This window comes from Pygocentrus nattereri, chromosome 4 (genome assembly GCF_015220715.1).
Source record: "Pygocentrus nattereri isolate fPygNat1 chromosome 4, fPygNat1.pri, whole genome shotgun sequence".
In the NCBI taxonomy this organism is placed as follows: Eukaryota; Metazoa; Chordata; class Actinopteri; order Characiformes; family Serrasalmidae; genus Pygocentrus; species Pygocentrus nattereri.
The window spans coordinates 39,623,959-39,636,495 of record NC_051214.1 but is presented as its reverse complement, the minus strand read 5'-3'; the positions used below and the strand labels follow the sequence as shown (position 1 = coordinate 39,636,495).

Sequence of the window (12,537 nt, the reverse complement as noted above, 5' to 3'; positions counted from 1 at the left end):
TCAGACAAGACAGTACTTGTTAACATTTACACAGAGATGGGCATAGGGGTGGGCAATGTGACTATTTTCAGTGTGATAAATTACATCACACTAAGCTTTTGGAGTGAATTGTGGATATCCTCAGTACTTAAACTGAGGATATTTCATTATGCTGCGTATTTCATTATGCACAGATCATAATTAGTCTTGTTTTTTTTTTTCCCCATTTGTTTTGTAAATGTAATATTGCTGGTACCTTTGGTCTATTCTGACTAAAAAAAAAAACAAAAAAAAACTCAAACATCTAATTTATATTTGTTCTATTTTGGCCACCCCAACATTTATATCACACTGACATGCCAAAAGTTATGAAACAGGAACTAGTATCGTGTAGGACCCCCTTAGCCTTACGAAGTTCAGCAACTCAACATGGCATAGGTTCCACAGTTGGACAGAAGACGTCTAAAGGAACGAGCTCCATGCTCCATGGTATTTCTAGGAGCAGGATCTCGGGTGCAAATGGACCTCTCCACCGCAATACCATAAATAATTAATTGGGCTCCTGTTGGGAGAATGTGCAGGTCACACAATTTTTCAGAACGCTCTAGAATGCCCATCAAACCAATTCTGGACAACTTGGACCCAATGGCATGGTGCATTATCCTGGTGTAATATCCCATCATTGTGGGTGTACATGAAGGCCATGAAGGACTCCAAATGGTCACCAAGCAGTGAAATATCGCAGTCACCTGTCAGTGACCTAGTTTTGTGTGTGAGACCAAATATTCTCTGCAGGATTTAAATCTGTAGTCTGACCAGGCCAAACCCATCAGTAAAAAACATTGTTTTTGAGCTTGGCCCATTTTTATACACACGCACACACTTACATACTACTTAATAGTCCAGAATGCCCCTTTTACTTCTAATTAGAACCACATTTCATGTATAAATCATTTTATTGCATAAATAGTGCAAATAGAACTGAACAATATATAGATAAAGCAATATATAGATAGGCTCAGCAAAAATGATGCTACATGTTTTTTGTCCTAATGTGTGTATACTTACATCTACAACTGCTAGACACTGCTGGAGATGAGTGCAAAATATTACAAGTCATGCATACTGGCAGTCTGAGATGAGTAGGTGCTTGTTGCAAGGACCAGGTCCTGAGACTGTAATTCCAAAGTTGAATCAAAAGCACTTTTTGCATTTCCCCCTTTTGTTTGAAAATAACGTATTGGCTGGCAGTGAAAACTAGTATAGCTCTGGACAGCAGTGGAGGCTGTATGATGGACAGAGAGAGTGATGGTCTTTGACACTAACCTGTATCGAGTGAAAGGTGGAACACTAAAGTGCTGCCATACTGCAGAGTCATAAAGTACATGAATATCTCAATTTTCCTGTCGGTACAGTTGGGAACTTTTGTGTTTCTGTAGCAATCTCTCTCTCTCTCTAACTCTCTCTAACTCTCTCTAACTCCCTCCCTAACTCTCTCTCTCTCTCTCTCTCTCTCTCTCTCTCTCTCTCTCTCTCTCTCTCTCTCTCTCTCTCTCTCTCTCTCTCTCTCTCTCTCTCTCTCTCTCTCTCTCTCTCTCTCTCTCTCTCTCTCTCTCTCTCTCTGTGTGTGTCTGTCTGTCTCCTGATTTTTCTCTCACTAAAGGTCTTACTCCTATGACTTCACACTGCTCCCCTTTATTTATTTATTTGTTTATTTTCACTTTTTCCCCTTCTTCTCTTTATTCTTAGACATCACCACATGTCTCCTGTGTTTAACAGGAATCCTCCCATTCTTTCATTCTTTCTTGCTGGGCTGAAATGACTTGGCTTGGCCTGGCCTCACCCTACCTCTCTGGTATTTTTCTTTGTTACCATTTCATTCTGAGGATGTGGGTGGTTCTGGTGGTTGAGTTGCCCACCTCTGTTCTTACATTGACCCCTTTTTAGTTTCTTCACATGTTCTGCTCTTTCTCTCTCAGTCTTGGCCAGTAATAACAGAGTGCTACCCACATTAAACACATCCTGACCAGTCTGTGCAATAGACTATGCTGCCTGTACACTGAATGGGTTGCTGCATCCTAGAATTATTCTCCTCTCTCATAATTGTGGATGTCTGTTCAGGTCACGATTTTTGACCTGCTCCAGATATATATTCAAAATAGCTTCCAGGAAAAATGCCAGTGCTCAAGGGTTTACTTTAGGGCAGATTTGTACTTGGAAGGCTGTCATTGGATGGAAATTATAGATGCTGCATGACACTACATTAAATGGCATTTAAGTGGAAACAAATGGTAATGTAGTCATAATTTGTAATCACTTTATTCTTAGAATAATTTCCTCAACGTGGTGACAAAGCGTTCCAGCCCAAGGAGGGACACAGGCAGGAAGCAAAGTGCTGAGAATGGGAAGGAAATGCTTTTCACTCAAGACTGAAGGAAATACCCCCCTCTATGCCATTCAGAATGCCATGCAGGTTTGCGGATGTGCATACAGGAAAAGGACCTTCCTTTGGACCACAGTCGCAATTGAGAAAAATGAAATGTGTGTACTGTACAGATTTTGTTTATTCACAGACAGAAGTGCGTTTTTGTAAATGATTCGCTGTGCGGGCAGTAGGTGATTGGGCAGTGACCGTTTTTCTTAGTCTGTTCTATCGCATTGGATTTGAAATGAAAAACTTGGCTATAAGAATAAAGTGCAGGTTGCCAGCTTAAAGTCTGTATGTACAGTACTGTGCAAAAATCAGGTCGTCACATGAGAAAATATTAAAAAAAAAAACTATTTGTCTGGGCAGTAAACACTTTTTGCTTGGATAAAACACTAATATTGCAAGAAATGCAAAAATATTAATACAGAAAATTTTAAAATATATCTATAGCAATGTTTTCATTTACCCATTTACAAATCTCTCCTCAAGGAAGCCCAGTACCTAATTAATCTAATCAGTAATGAATCATGCCATGGCTGAGGCCATTTGAGGGGACATCTGGAACTAAACTTGTTTAAATGCAACTACTTTTTTAAAAACAAAACATTGTCTGCTGTGTACTGTATTGCTGTGTTTATTTGCATTTATTCTAATGTTACATTACAATTGTTTTACAAGCAGAAGCACACTTACTGTCCTGATAAATGGTTTTAAACAATTTGTTTACATGTGTAGAACTTGCACAGTGCTGTATATAAAGTTACAGGAAGTGCTGACTAATGCCAGTTTTTCATATACGTATATGCTGATGTAAACTGTGAGACTACATCTACCTGGTTTGTACTATGCACAAATATTGTATTTGTGGGGGTTATAAATGCAGTAAAATCTCATTTTCGTTTGAAATGTTGGTCAAATTATGTCTGATGCCAATATATTGTAAGCCAATATCTGCTAATGCTGATATGATTCTAAAATCATTGTGCATCCCTAGAGCTTACTTGCATCTTTTGAGTGAACCACATAGGGTTCACAGCTCTTTGTATGCATAGTTCCTCCAGTTTAGGGAAGCATAAGTAATCATAAATAAAATTGTCATGTTAGGAATCCTTTATAATAGCTGATGTCTGTCACCATATGTTGGGTATATTCTCTAGTGAAATCTATAATGCAATTTCTGCTTCTTTCAGTCTTTCTGTCATCACTTTATCAAGTGAAGAGCCAAAGTGTTACATGCCCTCCAATTAAAGGAATGGTTTGCCAGTAGAGCACAAGCACAATAGATCAGCAAAGACCTATTTGCTGCCTGAAGTTTTCTTCTTCAGGTGTGCAGTGGGGCTGTGGCTAATGTAGCTAATAGTAATCTGTCACATGTCATCCAAAAATAATTGTTGGGTGAAATAGACTTGTATTACATTAGCCTCATAGTTGTAGAGCACAACTAAAGTAAACTTCAGGCACTGACCATGTCTTGTCTAATTGACTGTTTGCAGTAAGGGGGTAACTTGCAAATTTTATTTCTTTGCCAAACGAACACTGAAGTGTTTTATACTTGGGTTAGTGTATTGTGGATGTTGTAATAGCTTAAAAACTCTACTCAGCCACAGGTTTCATTGCAAAGCATGAATAGAAATGTGGCACCACCTGTTCTTTTTGTTTGTTTTAAGTTAGTGATACAAAATGTCTTAAAATATTTTGCATAAAAGTATGTTACATTTTTGCCCATCCACTTAAGGGCTACTTTGTCTTTCTTTCTTTCTTCCTTCCTTTATGTGATTTTCTTCTTCTCTTCCCTCCTTCCATCTTTATTTTCTTTCTTTCTTTTTCTTTCTCTTTCTTTCTTTCTTTTTCTTTTTCTTTCTCTTTCTTTCTTTCTTTTTCTTTCTCTTTCTTTCTTTCTTTTTCTTTTTCTTTCTTTCTTTCTTTTTCTTTTTCTTTCTTTTTCTTTCTTTCTTTCTTTCTCTTTCTTTCTTTCTTTCTTTTTCTTTCTTTCTTTTTCTTTCTCTTTCTTTCTTTTTCTTTTTCTTTCTTTCTTTCTTTTTCTCTTCCCTCCTTCCATCTTTATTTTCTTTCTTTCTTTTTCTTTTTCTTTCTTTCTTTTTCTTTCTTTCTTTCTTTCTTTCTTTCTTTTTCTTTCTTTTTCTTTCTTTCTTTTTCTTTTTCTTTCTTTCTTTCTCTTTCTTTCTTTCTTTCTTTCTTTCTCTTTCTTTCTTTTTCTTTCTTTCTTTCTTTTTCTTTCTCTTTCTTTCTTTTTCTTTCTTTCTTTCTTTCTTTCTTTTTCTTTCTCTTTCTTTCTTTTTCTTTCTTTCTTTCTTTCTTTTTCTTTCTCTTTCTTTCTTTTTCTTTCTTTCTTTCTTTCTTTTTCTTTCTCTTTCTTTCTTTTTCTTTCTTTCTTTCTTTCTTTCTTTCTTTCAACTGTTCCCTAATTGCTTGTGCCATCTATTTTTCATGCTGGCCCTTATGTAACACCTCAGCAATTACACAATAGTATCATTTACACAAAATATACTGTCATGAAGAAGCTGGGCCTGATCACACTGGGCTTCCATGGTTAGCTTTTTTTTAACTTGTTTGGAAGTGGAATCTAATGTGACAGGGTTGAACATAGGGGTATTTAGTAATGAGGGGTAATGGCAGTGTCAGCTCTTAGGCGTTTGTGTGTGGGGGTGTGTTGTGTTGATGACATTGCCTGGTATAATGAGTCTCAAGTGTTTCTCAAGTGTCCTTTTTTTCCTCCCTGCTGCTTTGTTCTCTTTTTCGTCAGCAGATTTTTGTCATTTAAGCACCCACTGAATATGCTGTTCTATAGCATGTATTGGATAGTAATCAATAATTTTTTTCAGTAATAATTAATCACTAATAATTTTTTCTCTCATGTTCTACAGATGCTCCAGTCGCCAAGTCTGGACCTTCCTATTCAGGCGGCCCACGCATCCAGCGGCAGGAGCAGGTTATTCACCTTTCCCCGAAGAAGAGCAGCCAGGTGGGTGGAGACACTCTGCTCTAGTCGTTATCAGTCTGCAGCCTTGTAATTCTGCATTAAATGGCTTCTGACGGTGAATTATTGATGACTGATCCTTAGAGAAATGTTGATGTGTCACTTCTCATTTTGTAATCGGTTCCCACAAAGACACTTCCCAAAAAAGGGCAATCCAAAGGTTTTGAATTCCTGTAAAATAAAAAAAACTATTTTAATGCAGATAGTTGTATAAAAAGATCCTTCTGTGATGCTAGTACCCTATAACTTAAAAATAATTCAGTTTTAGATGGGCCCAGAATGATAAAATATAGAATGCCTTGTATTTCAAGTGATCGAATCTCGATGCAGATAGCTTAAGAAGAAATATTAGTATTTATTAGTAATGTAATTTTAAAAATTTTTAGTAGTGCTTGTACTGTTTATTACGTGACAACCTCTTAATAATAAAATAAGAATAAAAAAGCAACAATTATTAATTTGACAGGTTGTACCAAACATTTAAATGGTAGTGTGTATAATTAATGAAGTGTAATTTTTAATTTTCCTTGTTTTTCTTTCTCAGTCTGAGGGCCCATGCTCCCACTCCAGCAGCAACACTTTATCCAGTACAGCATCCAGTGGGGGTCACAGTGATGAGAAGTGGTATGATCTTGGAGGAGGAGGGCCAGGAGATGGGGCCGATTCCGAACCAAACGGTCTGGGTGGGGGCGGCTACCTACAGGGGGCTTCAGCTGATAGCGGCATTGACGCCACATCCTATGGGCCTCCTCATGGCAGCTCCAGCTCCCTGCTGGCCGTGGGTGCCCCCACATCGCGGGAGAGAGCTTCCTCACCCTGGCACGGTCCTTCAGAGGGCGGCCGACGCGTTTTAGAGAGATCTCCTCCAGCTGCGGAATCACCTGTGTCTTCTGCGGAGGCGCCAGCCACACGCAGCCCCCCAACACATCTGCTGGTGAGGGATGGTAGCACCTACAGCCTCAGCGACATGGCCTCTCACTCCAGGTATTGACACATGTTCATTTTCAGTTACATTAATACCGTAATCAACTACACATGGGTTTTTGAACATTTTCCCCACTCAAATATTTTCCTATTTAAATGTATAGTGTTTCAACATCCTACTTAAGTAGCAAGTTGGCCTACTATAGAACAATAATACAGAGTTGCTTGACTCATGCATTTGATATCTTTTTGTTTGAAATATTTACTTATTATTTTGCTTAAATGTTAACATTTTTGTTAACACTTAACTTGAGTTGCAGTGTTACCTGCTTATCTCCTGACATGGTCTGTGGTTCATACAAAGTTGTTTTTTTTTTTTTTTTTTTTTTTTTTTTTTTTTTTTTTATAATCATCATCATTGTTATTACAGTCATTCAAATTCCAGATTACTAAAGCAAATACTAATTTGTATACAAATAACCAGGCCGATCCGTAGTATTAGCAAAATATGTGTTGACTATGTTAATGACTCTATACCATAGTTTTTAAGACTGTGTTTCCTGTTATATACCTGAGTCACCTCAAGAAGTGGATTTATAATTAACCAGTGATTTGGTTTAAGTGTGTTAGAGCAGGAAACATACTTTCTGTACAGCCCAGAGAGTTGAGAAACCGTGAACAATCTGATCCTAGATGAATAGGTACAATAGATCAATGCATGTGTCATTGTTGGTGTAAGGAAAAGATGTTTAGTGAATTTTTGCATCAAATGATAGTTCATAAAGTTCCAAAATCTAATTAATTGGAAGCTCTGCCTTTGCACCATGGACAGCAGAATTTAAGAGACTTCAATGGACAAACATGCCTCAATTCTGAAGATATGGACCGTATTTTTATTTTCCAAAGTTCGAAAAGTGGTCTTTCAATCCTAGATGTTCTGTACACTTTTCCACTCAGCTCTCGTCACTCTGTGAGCCCCGCTGTGCTCAGCTCCAGCCACAGCTCTCCACGAGACGAGTCCCCCTCAGCCACTTCACCTTCCTCCTCCCAAAGCTCCGTCTCTCCAGGCCCCAAGAGCTTCTACCCGCGCCAGGGAGCCACTAGCAAGTATCTGATTGGATGGAGGAAGCCTGGTAGCACCATCAACTCTGTGGACTTTGGAGACACACGCAAGTAAGGAGCACTCCATAAGCTGTGTGTAAAATAAACTTTATCTATTTAATACAAGTAGTACTTAAGAATTGCTGTAACCTGTATGTACAATATGTACTTACAATATGGACCCATACCATCAAAACTTAATTTTGATATTTTTGAATAAAGGACTTTGATGCAGTATGTAAACATTGTTTAGAGTTTAAAACAAAGAACAGAGGTCATGTATGTATATATCAGAAATGGTCATGTAGGATGTGGCTCCTTTAACAGGTTTTTTGTTAATAAACTAGTTGAAACTAATTACTTTACATGAGCGAAGATAGCACTGATGTGCACAGTCCAAATTTGGGGACAAGAATGTGGGTTTAGGGGGCCACAAGTGTGTTGTTAGAGGTAGTTTATCTTTATGATCTAGCTCACCTTGTGCTTACGTTTTAAGATTAAGAGTGTTAAAACTACAAGTTACATGAGAAGAGTCTCTCTATTTCCTGTGGTGCGTTTTGCTAAACACTATCGCCTCCTGATGGTTAAATATGAGTATTACATACATACTGGCAGGTTTGTGCAGTCTCACTATCATGGTAGAATTTTTAGAAATCTAAATTTTACCAGTGCTGGAAATGCCATTGAAACATTCATGTTTACATCAAATACAGTTTTTCATATGTTGTCTTTTAATTCTTTTTTTTTTTTTTTTTTTTTTTTTTTTTGTGAATGCACCCTAGCGTACATATATTGGCTTATGATTATTTGGCTCTGCAGGATTTTTGTGGTTTCCTTTATTGTTTGTATGGATTTTCACATATGAGTTTAAAAGCCAGTTTTACTGCCTGTTTTCTTAGGAGGCCACAGGGTGAGGGGCCAGATGGTGGGCCGTCTCAGTCTCGGCCTTCTCTCAGAGATCTGCATTCTCCTCAGCCCCTCGGCAAATCCACTGTTGAGGAGGACCTGAAGAAACTTATCACTTTAGACAGCCCTCCTGCCCACCGCCATGACGACAAGGTAACCTCACAAACATGCCTTAGCTGATAGAGCCTGGGGAACGTTTTTAAGAGCCTCAGCAGGGATCATTGCAACTTACAGGCCAGTTCGTAATACTGCAGTAATAGAGAATTACATCCTACTGTATGGATAGTATGTTGGTAACAAGAATGGAAGCATATAATTTTCTAAAATGTCTTTATACTGTATTTAAAGAGCTGATCCCAAACCCTGAAAAACACCCTCAGGCTATTATACCTCCTTCAAACTTTACTGTTGGTACTATGCATTGTGGTGGGTAGCATTCTCCTGGTAACCGCCAAACCCAGATTTGTTCTTCAGACTGCCAGACAGACCATGGAGACCTATTTCATGAAGCTACCAACAAGGTTCTTCTGCTGATGTTGTTTTCTGAGGCAGTTTGGAACTGAGGCAGTTTGGTGGTGAATGAGAGAAGACAGGATAGATGATTTTTAAATGATTTTGCGGCCATGTTTCCTTTTCATAAGAATAGCATGTACAGTTGGCCAGGGCAGATCTAGCAGGGCAAAAAATTCACAAACTGAACTGAAGCAAAGGTAGCATCCTATTATGGTACTGGGTTTCAAGTCACTGAGCCCTTCAATATGACACATTCTACTTCCATTGTTTTCTATGGAATTTGCATGGGTATGAGCTTGATTTTATACATATTAGCACTGGGTGTGGCTGAAATACCTGAACTCAATAAGTAGTATGCCATATAGTGGCCATAAAGTGTGTGTATGTGGTCTAGAAGTACATAGGGTCAGACGTAATGCAGTCAAAGAGTGATTAAAGTGCCGACTTTAAGCTTTTATTTGTGGGGTTTAACAAAAATCTTGCCTTAACCACTTAGAAATTACAGCCATTTTTTAATAGTTCCTTCATTTCCACAGAATCAGAATTAATTGGACTGATGACTGCAGTGTCATGGCCAAGTGTGACCTGTTCCCTTATTATTTCATGACGAATTGGGGTTGATTCCAAGTGTTGAATAGGCATTTGAATTCTCAATGTGTGAGGTGTCGGTACAAGTAAAGGGCCATCATTAGGCAAAGCAAAGGAAGGACAGGTTCATAATCTGAAGTATACCACCACACCGATCAAACATGGTGGAAACAGTTTTATGGCATAGGCATGCATGGACTGCCAGTAGAGCTAGGTCACCAGTGTTACTGGTCATGTGACGAAGTAGCAAGATGAATTCAGAAGTGCACGGAGCTATACTTTTTGCTCAGCTTCTGTCAAATGGTACAATGTTGCAAAAATGATAGGTTGGCTGTTCACAATACAGGTGGACAATGACCCACAGCATTATATGAACATGGCCATATGTTTGGCTGAACATTTGGAAAGTTTGACTGTCCTAACCTTTACCTTTTTCCTGTCTCTTTCTTGTCCTGTCTCATTTTTCCTTGTCCCTACAGTCAGTGTCTTCCTCTGGCCCATCAGGCACAGGCCGACGTTCTCTGCAGCGAACTCTGTCAGATGAGAGTATATATCGGGGTCAGCGGCTGCCGTCTCTGGGTGACACGGTGCTGGAGCAGGCTGTGGCCAGTGACGTCCTGTTCAGCTGTTCCACCCTGCCCCGCTCCCCCACAACCCGCGGAGCCCCCCTCCGCAGACCTTCTTACAAACTGGGCATCAAGATGCATGGTGAGTGAGCTCGTCTACAGTTATGCTTTGCTTTGCAATAATGATCAGCAGGTTTTCACTCTACATTATGTACAGAGTTAATAGCATTTTAAATAAAAGGTCAAGACCATACAGTTCCAAAAGAGTGAAGTGCTCTTTCCAAATTTCTAATCATATCTAGTCCATTGTTCTGAGAACACCAGCAGGTTCTTTGATTTGTAAATTAAGTTTCACCCAATGGCCATTTTGAGTGGAAATTAAAAGAAGAATGGTGTCTGATGTTTACACAGCACTGTACATCACAGCTACTGTGCCCTAGTTACTCTAAAGCAGAGGTGCCCAACTCCGGTCCTGGAGGGCTGGTATCCAGCAGTTTTCTGATTTGCCTGCTCAAACATGCTTGATTCTGCTCATCTGCTAATTGCCAGGTTTAGTGTGTGTGTTTGAGTGGGGTAACTACCGAAGTGTTCTGGGCAATGACGCTCCAGGACCAGAGTTGTGCACCCTTGCTCTAACTGATTTACTCATGTTTACCTTGTCATACCTTGTAATATAGCAAAAATGAAATATGCAGCAATATCCTATCTCAGTGAAGTTACTCAATATTGTATGAAGAAGGACTAAAATTTCTAAAAATTATTCCCCCCTGAATGGGATCTTATGGATTTACTTACATTCTAGTGTGAATGAGTGCAATAGCCCAACTCGGTCAGCTCACACGCATTATGTCATGTTTTCTCATTGGCTGCACGTCAGGTGACCTCTCCGCATCTGACACCTCTCTAGCAGACCTGCACGAGCGCCAGAGGCACCCCTCTCCAGAGCTGGGCCTCATGCCCCTACCTGATACTGACACTGACAGCGGCCTAGACTGGACCCACCTGGTGGATGCTGCCAATGCTTTCGAGGGTGAGGGGAGACCCCCACGCAGTGAGCTACCCTTCCTCTCTCTCTCTCTGATTTTCTACCTTGGCTTCCTCACTACCCTGCACTCCAGATTGCCTTACATGGCTGCTGTGTTGACTTTATTTTAATTTTATTACTTATTATAGTTTTTTTTTGCCTGAATTATATAGAGGGTGGGGTGCTGAGAATATGCTCCATGTTATACTGCATACAGTTAAACAAACAGTGATGGGCCTGAAAAAGCTCGACATGAAGATTTGCCAGCCCGTGTCATTGGAGTTCATGGCTCTGTGTGAAGCACAATATTAATCATATTACTAACAAAGCTTTCAGCATGCTAAGAATAACTACCTCATATTCATTATCACATTATCTCTCTCGCTGTTCTCTTATTTCTATCTCCTTTTTCCTTCTGTCTCATTCTTTGTTCCTCGTTATCTTTCTTCTGTTTTTTCCATTTATCTGTCTATCTATATATCTCTCTCTGTCTATCTATCATACTCATGTGCTCATACTCTCATCCCCTCATTCTCCCTCTCTCAGTCCAGAGAGGGTTTATGTTCAGTTCTCAGGACATCAGTCATCGAGGTGAAAGCTCAATGAGTTCTCAGCAGCTGGAGCTACTTCAGCCAGTTCCCCACTCTCGGCTTTCTCCCAGGTGGGTTACTTTCCCTCCTCACAGACCACCTTCATATCTTACGGTGTCAGAATACCAGCTGAAAACTTCAAGTCTTCTGTTGGTCTCTTTTTACTCTCTTCAGTGAGATCCCAGTAGGTTTTGCTGGGAAGATTTCACAGCTAGAAGCCCTGGTGAAGATGTTGCAGGAGGACTTAAAGAAGGTGAAGGAAACCAGTTTTCCTGTAGAAAGTGTGTGATTTATATAAAAGGTCCATAGACCCATACCACAATAACATTTATTACATAATCACCAGGAATGATAGAATTAAGGTCTTAAGCAGATCCATTTACATACAGTAGCTGATATTACTATTCATATTCTTTCAATATGAGGGTACACACTGTAATTCGTGTAAATTTCTGCTATTAAAAATTAGAGATCAGACATACTGACCTTAATTTGAATGGTAATTTCTATTAAAATAATGTTCACTTAATTTCTATTTAAATTGTCTTAAAAAACCTTTCGACAGGTGTTTTTGGTTTTGAATAGTGATTAATAATAATAATAGTAATACTACTACTAATAATAATAATGATAATAGCAAAATGAATGTTGGCATTTTTTTTTGTGTCTCAAAAATTTGTCTCGTTGGACAAAACCACAAAGTATGTATCATGAAACCTTAAGCCTTTAACTTCTAGTAGTGCATCTTTAGCATGTGCTGTCTGCACTGTTTCTTTAAAACTTTCAAACTTTTGACAAATATTCAGGAAGCCTTTTGGCTTGGTGTTTAATTGACTACGGAATCATTTATGGTCTTTTATCTAAGTGGATTTATCCTGGTCTCTGCAGGAGAGAGAAGAAAAGCTGAAGCTGCAGGCTCA

General features: G+C 39.1%; 1 protein-coding gene across 6 annotated transcripts in view; it reads left to right on the top strand.

Moving 5' to 3' along the window:
• The window catches only part of sipa1l1 (signal-induced proliferation-associated 1 like 1), a 99,754-nt gene that overhangs the window by 84,121 nt on the left and 3,096 nt on the right, over positions 1 to 12,537 (top strand). For 2 of the 6 annotated variants that reach the window (XM_017692576.2, XM_017692575.2), the window contains 9 exons: positions 5,293 to 5,390; positions 5,950 to 6,389; positions 7,287 to 7,502; positions 8,330 to 8,489; positions 9,917 to 10,145; positions 10,881 to 11,054; positions 11,574 to 11,688; positions 11,792 to 11,870; positions 12,506 to 12,537. The exon at positions 12,506 to 12,537 is cut by the window's right edge. In XM_017692576.2, the coding sequence (XP_017548065.1) occupies positions 5,293 to 5,390; positions 5,950 to 6,389; positions 7,287 to 7,502; positions 8,330 to 8,489; positions 9,917 to 10,145; positions 10,881 to 11,054; positions 11,574 to 11,688; positions 11,792 to 11,870; positions 12,506 to 12,537 (1,543 nt within the window). The remainder of the gene's footprint in view (positions 1 to 5,292; positions 5,391 to 5,949; positions 6,390 to 7,286; positions 7,503 to 8,329; positions 8,490 to 9,916; positions 10,146 to 10,880; positions 11,055 to 11,573; positions 11,689 to 11,791; positions 11,871 to 12,505) is intronic. The other 4 variants (XM_037537802.1, XM_037537803.1, XM_037537801.1 and 1 more) reach the window with 4 other exon arrangements.